At 42.3% G+C, this 21,133-nt stretch overlaps 1 protein-coding gene and 2 non-coding genes across 4 annotated transcripts; all 3 read left to right on the top strand.

Moving 5' to 3' along the window:
* Positions 1–1,985: 1,985 nt before the first annotated feature.
* Positions 1,986–10,475, top strand: slc25a3a (solute carrier family 25 member 3a). Of its 2 annotated transcripts, none has more exons than XM_073480949.1 (8): positions 1,986–2,090; positions 2,622–2,793; positions 5,282–5,406; positions 6,692–6,871; positions 7,732–7,913; positions 8,684–8,856; positions 9,126–9,236; positions 10,009–10,475. In XM_073480949.1, the coding sequence occupies exons 2-8, from the start codon at positions 2,652–2,654 to the stop codon at positions 10,167–10,169; spliced, it is 1,074 nt and encodes a 357-aa protein (XP_073337050.1). In that variant the 5' UTR covers positions 1,986–2,090; positions 2,622–2,651; the 3' UTR covers positions 10,170–10,475. The 2 variants fall into 2 exon arrangements, with proteins under 2 accessions (XP_073337050.1, XP_073337051.1); XM_073480950.1 differs by having other exon boundaries at positions 2,010–2,090; positions 2,627–2,793.
* On the top strand, positions 8,043–8,244 carry LOC141008741 (small nucleolar RNA SNORA53). Its single transcript, XR_012180102.1, has one exon. It is a non-coding gene; the product is annotated as a small nucleolar RNA SNORA53 (small nucleolar RNA).
* Positions 9,301–9,502, top strand: LOC141008742 (small nucleolar RNA SNORA53). Its single transcript, XR_012180103.1, has one exon. It is a non-coding gene; the product is annotated as a small nucleolar RNA SNORA53 (small nucleolar RNA).
* Positions 10,476–21,133: the final 10,658 nt, after the last annotated feature.

Here is a 21,133-nt window from a genome sequence, read left to right on the forward strand (position 1 = left end):
GATTGAAAGTCAGATGATGTGGTCCACAAAACAACGGTGCAGTATTCTTCCAAACAACTGAAGTAGATGGGGACTTCTTTAATGTAAAATAATATAAATGACTCCAGACAGTTTGTCAGGAGTAAGCCAAGTCTCTGAAAAACCCAGGATTGTAAATTGATTTAGAAGTTTTAAAGGTTTTAGAAGATTTAAAAGTTGTTATTCACACACCTTTTACAGATGAAATCTTTACTGCTAAGCTAAAAGTGTTAGCATGCACCCTGTCTGAAGTTGGTTCACAGGCTCAACTCACATTAGTGGTGTAAATAATGACATGTCAAGTTTCCAGCCAGTTTTCCTTTTTTTCTTGTTTTGATTAATAATTTGATTATGTGTCCAATGTGAAATAATGAAAATGTTGAAAAATAGTCAAAAAACCCAAAGGCATTCAATGTATGAAGACATGATGGGGAGAAAAGCACTAGATTTTACAATTACAACGTTTTGCTCTGAGAAGGCACTTTTAAACCAAACATGTCTGTTATCATTACTAACAGGGAAATAGATTGAGTGGGAGCTGAGAGGTGTGTGACACGATAACAGATAACTGGTTTGGTTGCACCTGCTACCTTGTCACTTCTCAGGTTTACAAGTAAATTCAGGGCTGAACTGTGAAATGATCACATGAAAGTGTTTCACATTCTAAATTTTGAAGCTGTATAATCTATATGCAAACACAATCTAAAGGCTACATTTTGATCTTGATTAACAACCTGCATACTTTAAAGACTCAGACTAAATGTAAAGCACCTTACACAGTGGGCTAGTAATCCTACCAGTGTTTTTGACTCCTGAATGTTTTCCCCTCAGACAGCAGTTGGTTGCTAATCCATCATTCAATCATGTCTGCTTTTATTGTCACAGTAACATTCCTGTGTGCCACTGAATGCACCAAGAGCATTACCACACTACAATAATGTTCCAGATAAAAATAAAGGTTGGGCAGGTGTGATGTTCACTGTGATGGACTACCCAACTCAAGCAAGTTGAGACCTTGGTTATCTGTCTGCAGGGCACAGTGTTTGTGACTGAGGCTCAAGTTTCATCAAGTGTCCAAGCAGCCATGTTAGTGAGCAAGGACAGGTTTACCTTCATGCATTATCAGGACTCTGAAACCTAATAATTACACCTGCGCTGTGTCTGCCATGGCAAATGTCTGCTGTGACAAGGAGCTACTGGTTTGTGGTATTGTAACTTTTTTTGGAAATATGCATTACTAAAGCAACAGTTTGTGCAGCTGATGTTTAACTAGCCCACATTAACACACAGCAAACCCTGGACCATGTAACATTCCATCATAGGAATACTGCATGCACAGGCAGGAGGGAATGTGGTGTCAACACAGGCCCAGCAGCCCAGTTCTGCCCCAGGGTCTGTTCACAGTCTTTACCTGGTTGCTGAGGAAAAAGGAGACTGGACTAGGTGTCAGGCCTAAAGGACACAGTAAGGACCACTGAAACTGTTCTGATATTTATTTTCCAGATTTTTTCTCTATTCAGAAATGTTTCGTTATTCAACATAATGAGCGCTGCTCCAGCCCTGCTTCTTGTGAAACTGAACAAACCCAGCTTTCAGGTAATTCCAACCACACCTCAGGTGTGTGGTGATGTCACTAAGCGATCATCTCTAGAGGGGGGGCTTCGCTCTCAAAGGCATTACTGAAGACAAGAATAGAAGCAGCTGTTAGCAGGTAATCCACTTAGTGTTCCTCTCAGGGTTTGTCATCAGGAGTCATTCTCTGTCACACACACACATCTCTCCTCTACTTTACGACCACCACTCACCAAGTCATGAACTGATCTGAGAGGAAAAACACTGGTTTGAAGTATTACTACAAGCCCCGCCTTAATTTAATCATAGACCGATGATTGGACCAGAGGTGGTGATTGGCAGTTTCAGGGGGGGTTTCTTACTGGACAGAGCAGCGGACGTCCCGCCTCAGCTTGTTTGTGACGTCACGAAAGGACGAATCGATTTACCGCGAGGTCATTTGGCCTCTCCGAGCAGCCGGTTCAAGCAAAGCGGAGGCGCCATCTTAAAATACTGAAAGAGTGAGTGTAATATTCTGTTAAAATACTACAGAAACAGTGTTACTTCATTGCTCTTTTATGAAGGATGCATTCTTGGGGACGTGACTTCTTTTAGCTGTTCTGTTTACACGGCTCCTACTTACTTCTTCTCTTAATAGGAGACCTTCCACCTTGGGGCGGTCAAGTTAGCTTAGCACGCAGTTTAGCATAGCATTTTAGCATCAGCTAGAAAAGAGCACTCAAAATGCTACTTGAATACTAGGCAGACAGCTTTGAGCATTGAGAAGGGTGTTTGAAGTGGTGCAGTTACTTCTATGGAGTTATTACAGAGTATTAAATGTCTATTCGTGTAGCTAGCTTGATATTAACGTTAGCTTAGATCTGTGTTCATTCAGAAGGCTAAACATTTCCCTTTCACGGTCATTCAGACGACAGGCTAAGCTAACAGCACGTGACGTGGTTAGTTCAGGTGTCGGTGGGGTGGATTTCATTTCCAGTCACCGCTGCCGTTCAGCTCGAGCTAACGTCAAGCTAACTTGTTGCTCATTCCAGCGCAGCTCCGCCAGCAGGCAGGACACCACCATGTATCCGACCGCTTTGACGCAGCTGGCCCGGGCTAACCCGTTCAGCGCTCCCCTCTTCAGTCTTCAGAAAGTGGAAGAACCCCAACAGAATCTTCATGGACAGAGGACCCGCACACTGGCAGCAGCCGCCACCGCAGACGGTAACCCCGGTGCAGAGTCTGCAAGCTGGCTAAAGGGCCAGCTTTAGCTGTATTAGCTTAGCCGACCAGATTCGCCAAGCTGTGGTCAACTTTACTGCGTTCTTCAGCATAGATACATTTATTGTGGAGTACAATTGTCCAGGTTCGGAGTTGTACATGATCGAAGCACGCTTGTAATAGTTGGACGATAAGAGATGAGTGTTGAGGCAGTTAGCTGCCAGGCCTTTGCTGCATACAAGCTGCCTGTGGAGGACAAGGAAGGACAAAGTGGTATCTTGCCTTTGCACTGCGGCATACTCCGTTTGTCGTGTCGCTCTTTATTTCAAATAACGTAAGTGGATATAAGATGGATTAAATGATTTTAGTTGAGAATCTGTAGTTATGTTACATAATGGAAGACAAGTCCAGAGATGCATATGATCCCTGATGGTGGGCTCCTCAGGGCTGCTCAGGAACAAATTGTCCTAGCCAGAAGTTTTTATGAGGGGTTGTAAACATGGTACCCAAACTTATTTTGACATGAAATGGAAATGCTGCAAACCATTAGTGTCAAAGGTTAAATTCTGCCCTTGAGGTCTGAAATGTCTCTGAGTAATCCATGTCCAGCAGGTTTGAGACCCAAGTCTTATCTCCCTCACCTCCACTTGTAAAGGCAGCCATTGAGAGATATTAACATATTGTTGGGGTACCCTCTGAATGCAGTGAAATATTTTTTTAAAAGTGCTTCAGTTAAACATTTATATGAAAACACCAGCTTGTGGCATGAAGTTCATGTACCCATTTCACAAAGCCCTTCTACTCCTTAGCGTTTGTCCTTTACATTCTTAGAATGGCTTCACCCCAACAGTACAGCTAGCTCATAGGAGTAGTGACACATTTCAGTTGTCTGTGGCTTGGGAATGGATCACATTTGGTAAAGCTAGGGTTAATTAAGCGCTTACATGGCTTTGTTTTCAGACTCAACCATTGCTGGTAGGCAACTTAAACAACTGTCTGTTGCAAAAGGGAGAGTCTGGTAAAGTAAGATGTATCTCTAAGAACATTTGTTGACCCAGTACAGCTTTTGGCTTGTCAGATGTCTAGCAAAATTGAAGAACCAGCTACAAAGTTTCTTTATCTAATTTAATTTTCTTAGACGGGTGGACATAGGAAGAATGTTTCCTTCTTTCTGAGCTCAGATGTCCAGTTCTTAAAGTCTCACCTGTGTTTCTTCAGAGGGAGACAGTTGTGAGTTCGGCTCTCAGAAGTATCTCGTCCTTTGTGGCTTTGGTGGGATTCTGAGCTGTGGCACCACACACACAGCTGTCGTTCCCCTCGATCTGGTCAAATGCAGACTGCAGGTGTGTCTCAGTGGTTCGGCACGCCTCATCCACCCATAACCGACTTATGTTTGTCTTTTTTAAAATGCACCAATTTGCATGGGAGAAATGGCGTCAACCCAGTTGTGAAGTTGTTTCTCGTCATTGTGTATTGATTCCCATGATTCTGATGTGTTGGAGTGATCATAACGTGGCTGCATGATTCTGCACCAGTGTTCCTACGTGTTAAATGATTTGTTCCTGCCCCGCCGCCCTCAGCCCCACTCTGCCAACAGTAGAGGACTCGTGTAGGTGAAGGTCAGGGGAGTCAGACCTGAGGAATATGAATGTTGACCTTCTGTTTGACACCATCAGGTGTTAGTCTGTCATTGAGTGTTGATTAGCACACTGACTGATTAACCTTGTACTGCCAGCCAGGTAAGAATATTTAGTAAAAAGTCAAAAGTACATTTGATAAGATGCATTATGGTGATGATAAAGAACATTATGTAGTAGCGCAGTATGCAATGAAAATATGCAATTATACCTCTATTGCTGGTAGTCTGTTACAACAACCAAGTATTGTCCTTGTTAAATAATTTTAATCACAATCTGTGTGCCCAAAGTGGTGATTTGCCTGTTTCCAGCCAGTTGATCAGTTATACTTGCGCAATAGCCCAAAACGGTCAAATCAAACCCCAGTTCTTTTTAGAGTTCTTCCTTCTATTGATGATGTAACTATGTGGTAAAACACAGATTTGCTGTCTCTAGCAAGTTTTAAGTCTCTGTAAGTGAACTTGTGCAGTTGACTGAAATGAAGAGAGATTGATGGCTGCATGTAAGGAAGGAAACTAAAAACCTATGCTTTGAAAAGGCTAAGCAAATTTTGAAGTGAATGGCCTAACTTGCAAAACACCACTGTGGGCCTTGAAAATTTGTACTGAAATCACATTTACCATTTTTGTTATCCTAATGATGGTGGCATGTTAGTGGAAGAGACAACTATAATGGAAGAGTCCTGGCACAGAGTTCAAACTGGACACTGGGAAACGGTCCTTGAGAAGGATTGGTCTTTTCATTCTGCAGTGACAACTCTTCCATTATGTTGCTCTGGGTTGGTGTTGATCTTTGTCCTGTGTTGCATGTGACCCTGCATGTGCATGTTGTGTGTCCCCCCCCTTCTACCACAGAGGAAATCAGCTGCGAATTTGGCTCCTCAAAGTACTATGCTCTGTGCGGCTTTGGGGGTATCCTGAGCTGCGGCCTCACACACACAGCAGTGGTGCCCCTCGACCTTGTCAAGTGCCGTCTGCAGGTTTGTATGGAAGCTGAACCTCACAGTAATGAGTAGCCAGCAGCTCCTCCACCCTCTCAGCCCCGTGGCCCCATGTATGATTGATTATATGGTTCAGTTGGAAAGTTTTTAAGATACTTAAATTTGCTACACAGAATCACTTGCAGAAAATGTACAGACATGGAACTGATGATTCCTGAAACCAATTCCGATACCTGGGCTTTGGGTATTGGCAGATACCGAGTACCGATCCGATACCAGTGCATTGTAAAAAATAAAGATACTACTAACCTTGCAGAGAATAGTTGCCATTCAACATTCTTTTAACTATTTTGACAGTCAGTCATAACTGAAAAAGAACAAATTTAGGAATAATATAATAATTCCTCTAAAAACCATTAAAGTGCAGCCACTTTTTCAGTGGAACGCTTTAAAACAGTAGTACAACAGCAACCAAAATAAATCTAGGAATTAAAAATCCCCTTTAATATTACTCACAGAACTCGTTTGCTTGCAGCACCGCACTTTGAAGGGCGAATGTTGACTGCAATACTGTCTGCTCAGTGTGCAGACTCAGCAAAGACATGGTCATGGTCACACGTCGGAGGTTCAAATGTCAGTAGTAAAGCTTATTGCCTGCACGTCTTTAGGCCTATATGAAATGTGTTCCCTGACTGTCTCAGTGTAGGGAGTGCAGTTTCGTCGTGCTCTTTCTTTTGAAATTGGCAACACTTGTGCCACCCCTCCAAATCACAGCCTTGCATACAGAACCGTTTTACTGGTGGGGTTATCCAGAGTAAAATTTTGACAAGTAACTGACATGCTGCTAGCTCTGTCTGACTCGCATGAAATCAACTTCTTCGTAGCTCTAAAAACAGTAGTTGCCAAGGGCAGCACAGCACAACTTCCTGTGTTGGCTTTTAGAGCAGTGAAGATTTGATTTCCAGTGTGTAAAGTTAAGCAGAGCTAACTGGGAAGTTGCGTGGTATCGACTCTCATACGCATCAATACCTGCATTTTCAGCAGTATCACTGGCATTTCCAATACTGGTGTCGGAATCGGAACAACTCTACATACAACAGTAATACAACTCTTACAACACACTCATAGTTTGAGACATCTGAATTGTAGTCTAGAATAAGGTGGCTCTAGGGCAAGTGTATTTTATGGTTATGGGATAATGGAAAGCACTTAGAAAGAAAACCACTAGTCATCCTATAATCCAAGTATCAGCTTAAACACCAGATCCTAGAGCTGCAATGATTTGTTGACATGCTTCCTCACACTGTTGTTATCACCTCTCCAGGTGAGCCCAGATAAATACAAGAGCATCGGTACCGGCTTTAAAGTGACTGTGAGGGAAGATGGCGTCAGAGGCCTCGCGAAGGGCTGGGCTCCCACGTTCATTGGCTACTCCATGCAGGGACTCTGCAAGTTTGGCTTCTACGAAGTGTTCAAGATCTTCTACAGCGACCTGCTGGGAGAGGTGAGGCCCGACACAGCTGTCAACACACAGCTCTGCTCCGACAAAGGGGAGTTGTGATACTTTATTTGTGCAACAGTGTATTCATATAGACTTAAGCCCATTCGGACAAGAGATTCACGATGAGGCGGCTTGAAATTTGCAACGACATGCAACGTGCCATTCTACACTGTCTGAAAACCTGCCAGTGTATCAGCACAGTTTAAACGACTCTGTACTTCATTGTTACCTGCCGGCTTTTCAGGCCTTTTTACATTGTGTTCATTAGTTTTTATTTGTATTTGTCAGTAACAAGCTCAACTTTGGGGACATTTTCAGTTTTCACTAGATTGAAGTTAAAGTGATGGGTATTTATTTTTTATTAGTACTAACTCTTGGTACCAGTTGGTACTCTTCCTGATACCTGTCCATATGTTCTCTAAGCAAATAAAGTAGTTGTATTGAAGGTTATTCTATCTTTTTATGGCTAAAACAGTTTATTTATTTTTTTGTAGAATTTCATTACTGCCATGAACTGAAATAAGCCGTAACTGTTTAAATCAATAATAAAAACTACCAGCTTAAGTGAGCCTGGGTTGAAGTTGGTTTCTCCAGGGCTAACCCCCTTCACTTTGATCAGCAGGGGGTAAGACACAGGAACTTCACTTAACATGTATTCACTGACAAACAACTTAAACTGTACACACACTGCAGTACTACTTCATATCTGTAAAGGTACTGCTAACCTCATAATCAGTCACACACACTTGTTTTGTTTTTTTGCTCTGACTGCACACTGGCCAACATTACATACACTACCTGTGCACTGTTACCTTGTGTGTTGCCTCATCTGTCTGACCATTTGTTGTGTTTTCACCCAACAGGAGAACACCTACCTCTGGAGGACATCGTTGTACCTGGCTGCTTCAGCCAGTGCAGAGTTCTTTGCTGACATTGCTCTGGCTCCCATGGAGGCTGTCAAGGTTCGTATCCAGACCCAGCCAGGCTACGCCAACACCCTCAGACAGGCTGTTCCCAAGATGTTCGCCGAGGAGGGTATCTGGGCGTAAGTGTGCTCCCTTTGTGCATTTCCTCCACATTTAGTTTTGTTATCAGGCTCTGTCAGTAAGTTATTTCAAAAGGTCTAATGGGTCGCTCAGACTAAATTATAAATAGAAAATTGATTCCTGATGACAACACGTTCCTTAGATCCACCTCTGGAGGGCGCTGTTCTCTGAGCAGAGCTCCTCAGCAGCTTTCTGGCTGTACAGTTGGAGGTGCTTGAGTCATTGGCGTGTGAGAACAGTCTACCTGTCCCCCAGCCCACCTGCAACACTGGCAACTCTGTCCTCCAAGACAGGGAGCTCCCGGTGCTGCAAGCCTGGGGGACGGACACACTTCACATTGTTAACTGAAAAGTTTGTGTGTGAGTGGTAGTTTGAGGGTTAAAGTTGGATTTGGGATGGGTAGTGAATGAGTGGGTTAATGTTTATCCTAATATTTTCAATTGCTTTTTATTTTACTTAACTATATATTTTTTATGTAGTAAAAGCTGCTTGTTCTACAGTTTCTCTAGCCTTTTGGAAAAGAGACATTTAAAACATCTGCCACTATCGGGTCTAATTTTGATGTGAAACAAAAAACGCTACTAGTCAAAAGTGGCCTAGGGGTCTGTAGTTTGAGACCTCTGGTGAAAAGACTCCCAGTGGACCTCTGCTCCCCATTTTTGACATGCATCTCTTACATCTGTTGAAGAATGCAGTTGAACGGATGTGTAGATATCTTCAACACTATTTGCATTTTTTTTGTTCTCGCTCTTTCCCTTTTCCACTCCAGTTTCTATAAGGGTGTGGTGCCTCTGTGGATGAGGCAGATCCCCTACACCATGATGAAGTTTGCCTGCTTCGAGCGCACAGTGGAGTTGCTCTACAAGTATGCTGTTCCCAAGCCCCGCAGCGAGTGCTCCAAATCTGAGCAGCTGGTGGTCACCTTCGTGGCTGGTTACATTGGTGAGTAACAGAACATCTGGACAGTACAGGATCCAGTACTCAACACTGATCCATGCAGAACCATATCATTAACAGCAAGGACTCTTGATAATGTCTAATGGTAATAAAAATATGTGTTACTGATGTTACAAAATACTGACAGTACTATGGATCACCTTCATGTGACTCCAGTAACACAGCATCATTCCTTTGAACTGGTTTTAAATGTGATGGAGTTATTCCAGCTGATCAGTCTTGGGTTGTCTGATGTGTTTGCTCTCTGTGTGCAGCTGGTGTCTTCTGTGCCATCGTGTCCCACCCCGCTGACTCTGTGGTGTCTGTGCTGAACAAGGAGAAGGGCAGTACTGCTGTTGGGGTCCTCAAGAAGCTGGGTCCTAAAGGTCTGTATGAACACCTGTCCACAGTAATGTCTACAGTAACATACTGTCACATGAAGCTTTGATCAACACGTTCCTTAGATCCACCTCTGGAGGGCGCTGTTCTCTGAGCAGAGCTCCTCAGCAGCTTTCTGGCTGTACAGTTGGAGGTGCTTGAGTCATTGGCGTGTGAGAACAGTCTACCTGTCCCCCAGCCCACCTGCAACACTGGCAACTCTGTCCTCCAAGACAGGGAGCTCCCGGTGCTGCAAGCCTGGGGGACGGACATCTTGCTGATAACAGACCATGTGACTGAACTTGTGCTGTATAGATGTAGCCCTGTAGCTTTTAGCTGTTTTAACACCATCAGCCACACCACATGAAAACTGAACTAAATGTTAAGTAGAGGAGATCTAGTTTATATCAGAAGGTGTGACTCAGTCATTTTTCTGTCTAGTTCACACTAAAGTAGCGCTCCCTTTGTGCCATGTAGGTGATGATGCAAACCAATTGTAAACCAAATTGTATTATGATATGCTGTTTACAAGATTTATATTTTTTTCACACTAATGTAAAGAGTTGAAATATTTTTCATTCCAATAAATAATAAGTAAATGAGATGAACTGCCTTCAGTTCCACCATCAGGTACCACCTCAACACAGTTGTTTCCACATGTACTAGAAGAGACAAAAGTTAAAAAATAGTTTGAGATGGTTGATCTTTAAATGCTCCCAGCCTTGTGCAGAACAAGGTGTGAACCACTGAGTTTGAATGTGATGTGTGTCTCCTGTTCAGGCGTGTGGAAGGGTCTGGTTGCCCGTATCATCATGATCGGTACTCTGACGGCCCTGCAGTGGTTCATCTATGACTCCGTCAAGGTCTACTTCCGCCTGCCCCGCCCCCCTCCCCCTGAGATGCCAGAGTCCCTGAAGAAGAAGCTCGGCCTCACAGAGTAACCCCCCCCCCCCCTCCAGCCTCCAGCTCCATCCCTCCACTGAACTGCAGTCTCATTCGACACTTCTGAACCCTGAACTTCCACAACACACACAGCAGTTTTCTATATTTATGTCCTCAGCTCCTGCTGCTCTGCACAGAACACAGAGCTGCTACTACTCATGTATATTTAAAAACAGAAGGTGGAACTGTCACTCTTCCCGGAGTCGGACAAAAATGTTCTTCAGTAGAAATGCCTGTCTGGTTTTATCATTTCCTGTCATTAGAAAATTATTAATTCCAATAAAAGAATTAAATTCCCTGGAAAACGTCTATGTATTTTTTAAAATTTGATCAGTTCAATAGATTTCAATCCTTGAATGAATTATCCAGGTAATTGCGTTTCTCTGTAATATGTGTAATACCCTGTGGAGTTTGTGTGTTTCCTTCTCTGTTGAAAACAGAATTACAAATCCCATCAGATGTTGACTAACTTCAGTGTATGCTTGGTGTGTTACTGCCACCTGCACATCAGAGGCCACGTTTGTCAGACATCCATCTGTGTTGTGTGGTGATGCAGTGCAGATTTTTCAGGTCGGTCTGCACTAACTACATCTCCTGTCATTATAAAAAGTAATGCAGACTGTGGTTTCATGGTATAGTACTCATATCAGGCAGGTCTCAAGTCTGACTGATTTCCACACCATAAAGAAGTCCTGGATGTCAGGGTCAGTGGTAAAAAACAATCTGAACCTCAACAGAATGCTTGTAATTAAACTCAGAAAAATGTCTTTATTCATAGATAAATTGATGGAATTTCTCAGGTGCCCACCTCAAAAATATAATCCAACACGTCACTGGGTTACATTGTTATCCATCTCAGAGTGGCACCTGCGCTCACAGGTTGTTCTAGTTTTCTACCACTGGATGGCATGCTCTCTCCACTGTTCCTGTCTGGTGGAAGGGTGACCTTATGAGGGGATAAGTCCCACCCACTTCTTGAAATGACCCTGATGGGAATTGAATGCAGTGTAAGTTAATATAAAACTATTACTCATGAATCAAATGTATTATATTTTAAAATAAAGTACTGCTGCATCATTGAAGTTGATATATTTTAATTATAACTTTATTCTGTACACATTTCAGTTGGAAAGAGCTTTTATTTTAGTGCCTTGCTGTTCAACTCACCACCATTTTTATTTAAGAAGCTTTTTTTTTTTTTTTTAACTTTTTTTTTATTAGCCATTGAAACTAATAATATATCCAGATAAAGTATCAAACTACCTTCTAAAATGCACCAGAATACATGATATGACAAAAACACTTTATACAAATACACAAAGCTCTGATCAAATTGTCCCACCCACAATTTAAATGCTTCCTGCCCATGAGTTTGAGGATTTTCAAGAAAGGAGTGTCTGTATGTCGGAAGCTTTCTATAGCTTTGGCTGAACTCCAGTCAGTATTTTTGATTTGCACGCATCCACTGTACCTGCCAGTGTTGTATTATACCAGCAGCTCCTCGTCATTATGCTGGTAGTGACGGAGTTCTGGGTCAAATCAAGGGAAGGAGAGGAGCCTCATGAAAGTCACACACCACATTTCCACCTGGTTAGAAGCACCTAATGTGTGTGTTAAGCATAACATATCACATGGATAGAGGAAGGTGAGCAGATTTACCTGGCCTGGGTTACAGCAATCACACACACACACACACACTGTGCAGATGTACTGCTGCTGTCATTAGAATTAATTTGTTTGCTCATAAAATAGGTACTTTATAGGCCGGAAACAATATTGCTGTCTTCTGTTGGAAAAGGATCATCTCAGTGTGTGCGTTTGCGCCTAACAGGGATGGCTGACAGGTTAAGGTTGCAAGGGGTTATGGGAAATGGATTCCATTTACGTCTTCCCTGTTTGTGAGATCATAATGTCATTGCTGTTTCTCTGAATAAAACATCAACACTGAGGGATAAAAAGGTTTCACAGAGCTGTGATTTGCACATTTCCTGTTTGTGGGGTCTCGTCGCAGCACTCATTTCCTTGTGTAAGCTGTGAATTTGTTCCATATTTGCAGTCTGAAAGCATGACGGCCTGCCTGTGCCCCTGTTAGCATTGTTCTTGCTGCTGACTTCCACACAGTCTGAACAGTATATCTATGGTCTATTTCTGGGTTCCATCTCCAGCACGTCTGCCTGCTGATGGAAACAGCTGTGGGCTCCATCAGGGACAGTTAGACCTCAGCCTTTATTATCAGGTCCAACACAAACTATGTTTCCATCCCACTGTGCCAGATCCACTCAGGCAGAGTGTCATATTACACACCAAGACCCCCATGAACCGAACGCTTTAATGCTTTTTTAACCGTGTTTCGCTCGCTTCGGTGGCTGGATGGTTTATTTTATAAACAGCAATCTGTATTTTGAGGGTATTACGGTCATGATGACTTGTTTTGATTTACCAGGAAAACTTTTACTGCTGCAGATCATCGTCAGCTACAGTACGTACACAGTCCTCCAAGTGTTGGACGCTGACAATATGCTAAGTGTTTGGGAACTGTATGAGAATTATTAGGGGGAGTGTGAGGTTATTGTTTTTTAAATAGTTGATTGGACAGTTGAACAGTTTGTCAGAACAGTTTGTCAGAACAGAGGCCAGCTTTTTTCGGCCGCCTCCAGGAGCACTACTCCTGCTCTACTAGGTGAAAGACTACACAAATGATTGGGGTTGGAAAGCAGCAACAGCAAGACCCTCTGCAGTGTCATTGATATTTTTAATAGATGCTCCCAATGTTTTATAAAACCTGTGACACCCTCCCCCAATGTCTGGAAAAATGTCATTTATGGCCAACATAACAAAATGATAAAATGCAGCCACTCTCTAGTAAACACTTACTGTATGTTTGAACAGGATACAGTAGAAAAAATGTATTTAAATCTCTAAACACATAAAGAATATGTGACTTATGGAGACTGTCAGGTCCTACAAGTTGTTCTTTAAGGCTTGGATTTAAATTTGTGTACAAGATCTTAGACAGCAGATTAAATCCATATATTCTCCACAATAGATAAAAAAACCCATCATGTTTCAGAACTGTGCAGCTTCGTACAGCTAATGTGCCAAGATCTTGGCGTCATATCTAAAATCTTACAAACAATCCAGACGGAGCTGATGGACATTTGTACCATAATGATTCACTCCACCACTGGATTCAAACTAAAGATGAATAAACATTAAACACCACATAGCTGTGCTGAATGAAATATAACAATGAATAAAAACCAAGAAAATGATTCTTCCACGTGCTGCACTCCAGAGACTTTCATACACTCCCTGATGATCATATGCAGTAAGGTTGTGAGTTGAAGCACATGATGCTTCACAGTTACTGCTCCCCTTCCTGCTGCTGTGCTTCAGTTCACAGTCAGACAGCTCAGAGTTTCCACAGGACTGCTGTGTGGTTCTGTGGCTTTGAACGTCTTGGTTCAAGGCACCTTTCAAACACAAAGACAGTTAAAAGAACTGTTCTCACAACGTTCACACGGCAATGACCACACAAATAGACTGAAAGGAGACCAAATATAATCACCATGGAGAAATGAATTAAACACACAAAACATTGATAAATGAGCCTTATAAAGTTATTATGGTGAATGTGTTAGCAAACAGCTGCTAATTTACACATTAACATGACCATTCAGTCGTGTGTGTGTCCACCTGATGACTGCCCCTCTTCTTCTAGCTCTTGTTTGGTCTCCACCAACTCCTGAGGAATATATCTGTCTCCTACCTGCTAAATGCTCCACTGTGTCCACCAGCTCTTCTCTAACACCATTTGTCTGCTGTTTGCTGCTGAGCAGAATGTGTTCAGTGGGTTTTCAGAGCTGTTTTCACTGGAAACAGCTGCCGCTGATGAGAGCGGAGCTGAAAAACATACTAAACGCAAAATTGGTGATGATTCTCCAGACTCAGACAGATCCTAGATATACTTTTGCCTTAAAACATGTTCAGACAACACTTTGTACGAATGAATTAGTTTGAAGCAGACTAACCCTGCACTCCCCGTTATGTTGGGAAGGTCATCTGATTGAAATCAATTGTTTGGGGGCCACAGCCTCCAGCCCTCTGTGCTCTGTCCCTGTGAGATACAGAGACACAGCTGGTACTCCTGTGCTGCAGTAGCACTACCTGAGCCCGAGGTGTCAGAATCTCATTTTGTAGTCATTTGATTGAACACAGTTGTATTTAGGAATATGCACCATGTGAGAACAATATAAACTCAGAGAGGTATTCAAACACACCACAGGTCCACAAGAATAGCTAACAATGCACCTGCCTTACTGTGCTTAGTGACATGAAAACATGTTGCAATATCAGTGAAAAATGTTCTACCTTGTGTGATCTGTGTTTTTATGGCCCAGTGATAGCAGTGACCTACTAAATGTGGTATATCACCCAGCCTTATCTTCCTCCTGAAGGCAGCGTGGTGCATGTCAGGTTGCAGCAGGTTTTATCTCTTTTCTTATCCAGTTGTTTTTGATCTGTCCATAATGTGAGGGTACTGAGACCATGGACTGCTTTTCAAAACCTGGTACGTACATTACCCACAATGCAACTTGGAGGCCGTTTCTCAGATTACATGCAGCTTCCTCTGGAGCCACAAAAGGCTTCATACTACTTTTTTCACATGTGCAGTAGTGCTCCTCAACAGCTGTCAACGCACTTTAATGTTTACAAAAGGCGGAGTTTCCCTTTAAATACTACTTCTGATCAGTGGAGGGTTTGCCGTGTGCTGCGGGTGCAGCGACAGTAGCAATCAAAATGATTCAACCCCCACCACAAATGAAACAAACTGTTTCTTTAACTGTAAACTTGTGAACTATGCTTCCAACTGTATCTAGGAACATTCAGTGCCTTTGCTATTGTAACCCACATAAAAAATCAGGTCACTAACCCTGTATATGTCATTTAGACACTCAGTTCATCTCCTGTAGGGGGCAGTGTTTTCCCGTGAGCCTAAGACAGGTATCGCATGAAGAAGTCTGCACCTGTGTGTGACGCAGTTCCCTCTAAAACCACGAAGCAGACAGTAGCAAACTGTAGCAAACAGTAGCAGACAGCCACGGCTAAATTAAAACAGACGTCCGCAGGCAGAGACGGTAGTCACAGGCAAATCCAGGCTTCGTCCGGATAAGCTGTGAGCCGAGGAGGATAAACCCCCCTTTATGAGAATTCATGCTTGATGAACCTCTGGTTGGTTTTTTTGTTCCGTGCTAGTCTGATCAACTATCAGAGAGATAGAGAGACGATTAAGATGGCGAGCCCAGCCCAGCGATTCTGAGAGAGAGAGAGAGTTGGAGATGTGGTGTGGCCAGCCACAGAACCTACCTTGAGACTCCAGATCATCTGAATCACACATTCTGAGAACAGATAAGACACACACACTCTTCACATACCCGGGTAGTAGAGATTTAGGATGAAATACTTGAATGGACATTGATACAGAACATCCACACAATTGGATCCCTTTTTCAGAACTGAACTTTCTTGAGTTGGAGAGCTCAACTTCAATGGACTCTGATTTTGTGTTTTTTTTATTTTTGTGGCGCCTTATTTGGTAAATAAAAGTACAGCTAAGCTGTCAATGTTATTATTGTTGTGCATTGATATTAAAGTGTCACCTGTTCAAATTAAACCACACCCACTCCTTTTTGTGAGAAAACTCCTGGTGCAACTCCTACCGGACCTAGAGCGATGTGATGTCTCTTTAACCTAAAAGTCAGGACCAAAGGTGCTACACTATCTTTTTGTATCCTTTTCCTTGTTTGTGCAAGGCAATGATCTCTTCTCTGAAGGTTTTGGACAATTCTCTTGACTTAGCCATATTTCTTACATGCAATGAAACGTCACCATCAACAGTGCAGGTATTTGAGGTGTTCTATCTCAAGCACACCTGATGCAACTAATGAAGCCCTTGATTGGTTGCATCAGGTGTGGTTGAGACCACACCTGATTTGCAAATGTGTCTCTTATGAGGAATTCTATTCAGGGGGTTGAATATTTTTGAGACTGCAGTAGTCATTGAAAGTAGGATTTAGTGTTGAATTTGGATAAAATCCTTGTAATATTAGTTTATTTAACTATTTAAACTGTTCTTGTGTAATTTGTTTATTGCAAACACCTGAAAAAATTTAAATTTTGCCAATAAACCTAAAATGCAATGGGGGTTGAATAATTTTGATTGCAACTGTAGCTGTCTTCAAATACATTCTAGGCCAGGGACAGTGGTCCTCTTTGTTCAGGTATTAATCCAGCCAGAGGACCAGATCCAAAGAGGAGCCTCGGTTTTCATATTTCCGTGATACTTTGACTGTGGTTCACACTCTGATGATCTTAGCATTTTAACTTGAGAAGCTCATGAGGAATTTTAAGACTTTTTTCTTCAAGCAAACAAAAACTTGGACCTGTCTGTTGCTGTCTGGCTCTCACAGTGAGGAGGGGAAGAGTCAACACTGCCTCTCTGAGACCAGGAACAGGGGCAGAGGAGAGCAGAGAGCGTTGGCGCATGTGCATCCATGCATTCATGCATCTATTGTGCTCCGGCCCTGTGCTGAGTTTTGGAGGTCACTCTGAAATAGCAGCCGGTGTTCCTGGTCACATGGCTTGGCTCGCTGTCAGGAATTTGCAGTGGGAGGAATCCACTCCACAGCAGGCCTGGGAAGCAGCAGGGAGGGGGCTTACTGGAAAAGTAAGCTGGACTACAGCCTGAACAGGACTCACAGCTTGAACTACATCCATTATACATCTGTAGCTGCACACAGCTGGACTTCTAGATAGTCAAGATTTGTGAAGCTTTTGCAAGCAGTGCTTTTCGTCCTTATTCAGCGTTAGCTGGCACAGAAGGGTTTTGGGGAAATTATGAAGGAACAGCTGCATGTGTCAAAAATACAGTGAGGTTTATTTATGAAGCTCTAAATCACAGTTCCAGTGTCAGGGTTCCACTGCGGCCTCATCATGGAACAAAAGTTTAAAATAACACACTCCATCCTGACCTGCACTGAGAGCAGAGAAGACAAATGAAATGTAAGTAACTGGTCCCAAATTTGGGCCAGTTCTGGTTTATTCAGTTTGCTCATGGCTGACATTTGACATCTGGCAAATTGGACCGGTCCACAAGTGCCATCAGGTACAGTTGGATTATCAGAGCTTTTCTGTCTTAAAACAGCTGCCTGATGGTTGATGAGACCAATTGGATTGAAACTATATCTTATATCTATAAAACTAAATCTATTTTTTCCTTCTGGCTGGGTGAGTGTTGTCCTTTTGTATCTTTAAAGTAATAGTAGTATAATAGTATCCTACCCCTAATGTGGCTTCACCAATATAACTGATGCTGAGTAGATGGGTTCCAGTGATGTTCTGGGTGGTTTTAACCACCCACTGCAGAGCCTTATTGGCTACTTGTGCAGCAAAACATCTGGTACATAGCATACAGGTGTACAGCACACTGCAGGGTCATGTTTCCAATAAATAAATTACATGGTATCGCATCATTGCATTAGCTCATTCACTCACTGATGCTCAATCCAGCATTTTAGGCAGTATTGGAGGCATTTCTGATGATCATATCAGTCTCACACCCTCACTGGGTCATACAGTAAATCTAAATTTAAATGTAATTTTAATGTTCCTTTGATTGACAGGTGTCTCAGCCTATCAGCACAGGTGGAATATGAACTAGGGAAAGTGGGCATCTGGCCACAGAACCTCGCAGGAACCTCAAAATCAAGTTTGTTCTATACAAGTTGGTTCCACTTGGTTGGTTAACTACAGTTAACCTCTCCAGCAGAAAATAATGGGCCCTGCAGCATACCAGCAATAGAACACACTGTACTGTACACTGTGTCCAGACTGGAATGGGAACCAAAAGATGGATATGAACAGAAAAGGTAACACACTAATACATTACATACATGTTGTGCTCCACTGAAGTGAGCACCACAGGCAGTGATATGTCCTAACTTCGCACCCTGAGCTCCAGTTGTGTAAGCTCACTTTGGTTATTTAGCAATGGAATCGTTCTGTCTGACCCACTTCACCCCTCGTCCTGCCAAACTTCATCCCTGACTTACGAAAGCACAATTGCTGCTTCTGTCCACACGCTGCCTTCTGCTTGGTGGCTGCTACTTCCTGGGACGGACTGCAGGGTGGTTAGAGGCCTTAACCTGACCTTGCACAGTGTTAGTAAAGTGTAAACATGGCACGGTCCGTTTCACCTCCATATTTACAGTCATAACTTCACTGACTGCAGTGTGTTGTCCCCAACAACTCAGTCCACATGCAGCAGCTCTCCTCTCATTATGTAAGCCTGACCTGTGTGTGATTTACCTATTGTTATACCCAGCTGAACACTGTGTACACTCACACTGCTGGTGACCTTACTGTGCACAGATAAGATGGTCATAAAGCTTCAGCACAGTATGTATATATATATATATATATACATACATACATACTTGTATATACATTACAATATGTATGTTATTAATAGTTTCATGAGTAATAAAGCTAAATAAGAGTGAAACAAAGCTGTTACAGGTCACTTCAGCTTTCATGTGAAAGTACAGAACAATTTATACTAATACAATATATCACCTGGTAAATACTCTAAAGGGGTAATTTGTATGATATAGGCAGAATGTTAGTTGAAAACATAATCAACAGAGTGTGAAGAAACAACAGTGTTGAAGTGGAAGCTAGCATGCTAACCTGCTAGCCCTGGTCCGTCCTGTCTCCTAATACCAGTGTGTACCACTAGAGGTACAGGCTGATAGCCCTGCAGATTCAGCTGGGAGTTGCCAAAGCAGCCAGGTCACTACTGAGTCTAATAAATAAACAGAATAAACTCTCAAAATATCAATAAAGGAAATTATCTCACTTCTATTTTCTAAACCAAACAGAAAATACAACCGTACATGTCTGAATTCAGGTTTCTCAGACGAGCTTAATTGCCTTGTAAAGTCATCGGGAAACACACTTCATTGTCTTTTGTCTTGGTTTGTCTTTCCAAAATCACCTCTGGTTTGGTCCAAATAAACCATCAGTCCACAGAGTAACATCTGGACATTCAATTTCTGCCATGTTCCCCCACTGCTGATGTCCCACTCTCTCTCTTTCCTCCTAATCCTCCTATTTCACAGGTTTTTATTTTTTCCCTCTAACAGATTTCCTCACTTGCTGCTTGCCATACTTGGGGCCCTACTCTGCCTTTGATTGGCTTACCCAGATATTAACCCTAACCAATCATCAGTCCACAAGTCTAACCAACCCAATGAAAGGCAATGAGTAACAACCAATCAGAGGCAGAGTAGGGCGGGTCATGCTGTCACCATCTTAGGAAAAGAAAACTAATTTTGGTGCAACAGGCTGCAAACAATTCAAAAATATTGTGAGCTGAATAATGACTGTAGGTCGACCTGAGGATGGGATTTTACATCCGTTTGTATCTGTCTAAAGTTTATAAATAAAAATGTTTATTTTATGTGTCTGAATTGTTCTTGTTTTATCAGATTTTACAATTATTTTCATTTCTACTTCTGCTGGTCCATTATGAACAATATGTGAATCTGCAGGAAACTGGTTTTAAGTTGCAAAAATGAAAAAAACAAGACTGAATAATGACATCACAACAGTCTAATCTTAATGTAAACTATGTGTATGAACATTCTTTTCTAGTCACTATTGACTGATAACATTTCTCCATGTTCTCTGGTATATTCAGAGTGAAGAGAGAGTGAAGAGAGAGGGACAGGGCAAGGAGAGCAGCTGGCATGGAGCTGAGTGAGAAAATGAGCAAATACTGATGGTTAATAATTAAGACCAAATAATGACACCACAACATTGTAATTCTAATGTTAATTTAAAATAAGAGATTACTCTAAACTTGGCTTATTTTGCCAGTGACTGAAGATATCTTCCCCCAAAGTCTCACTCCAAACTTTTGGTGAAACTGAGCAACCCTGAATATAAAGCTGGAATCAGGAACTAACAGGTAAATGGACTTCATGTAGCGCTTTGATTATCTGAACATATCAGTGTTGGAGAGATACAAAATCTAGCAGTGGTGTAAATTTGCGTAATTCTTTTTCCTTCAACTGATGTTTCTGTGGGCATTAATGAACTTTCATCAACAAGTTCCTTTTTCAATTTCTGCAGCTGTCACACTGGTTTGGAAAAAAGTTATTTTTGACCTGACCCACTAAAGGGTCAGAAGACATTATTCAAAAATAACTATTTCCTTTCCTTTCCTTTCCTTGTCTGTGTGTGTGTTTGTGTGTGTGTGTGTGTGTGTGTGTCTGCTTTTACTCCTACCTCACTAAAATATTCACATCTGACTGACTGCATCAGCCCCGCTCTCTGTTTTAAGGTCAACACAAACACTCAGACCAAACAGTTTAATATCTGCAGTTAGACGACACAGACTGCACACACTGACCCTGCAGCTGTACATCAGCTCATGCAGTGGTGCTACTCAGAGGCAGCTGATTGGCTCCTTCCCATCAGTTACTTTGGTCTGTTTTTCTGTCTGTTGCCATTACACAAAGCCTTGATTCTCTATGCATACTTACATATATTATACAGCTAGAGTTTACATTTTGCTAAAACGTTTTTGGTTTGCAGTTTTATCACAACACAATGTCACAGATGTTGTCATAAGTTGTCATGCTGATTGCAGGAATGTCCACCAGAGCTGTTGCCTGTGAATTGAATATTTATTACACTATCATAACTGGTCTCCAGTGTAATTTCTAAGCATTTGGCTGCACATCCAAGCAGCCTCGCAACCGCTGACAACATGTAACCACACCAGCCCTTCACATCTTGCTTCTTGCACACTCTGTTAGAAAGTGTCTCAGGGAAGCTCATCTGGTGCTCGTTGTCCTCACCAGGGTCTTGACCTGACAGCAGTTCATCATTGGAACCA

The sequence above is a fragment of the Pagrus major genome, chromosome 14 (genome assembly GCF_040436345.1).
Source record: "Pagrus major chromosome 14, Pma_NU_1.0".
In the NCBI taxonomy this organism is placed as follows: Eukaryota; Metazoa; Chordata; class Actinopteri; order Spariformes; family Sparidae; genus Pagrus; species Pagrus major.

Coding starts and splice junctions, on each gene's coding strand:
- slc25a3a (XM_073480949.1), top strand. CDS start 2,652: ATGTATCCGACCGCTTTGACGCAGCTGGCCCGGGCTAACCCGTTCAGC. Junction 2,794..5,281: donor AGCAGCCGCCACCGCAGACG/GTAACCCCGGTG, acceptor CTTCTACCACAG/AGGAAATCAGCTGCGAATTT. Junction 6,872..7,731: donor ACAGCGACCTGCTGGGAGAG/GTGAGGCCCGAC, acceptor TTCACCCAACAG/GAGAACACCTACCTCTGGAG.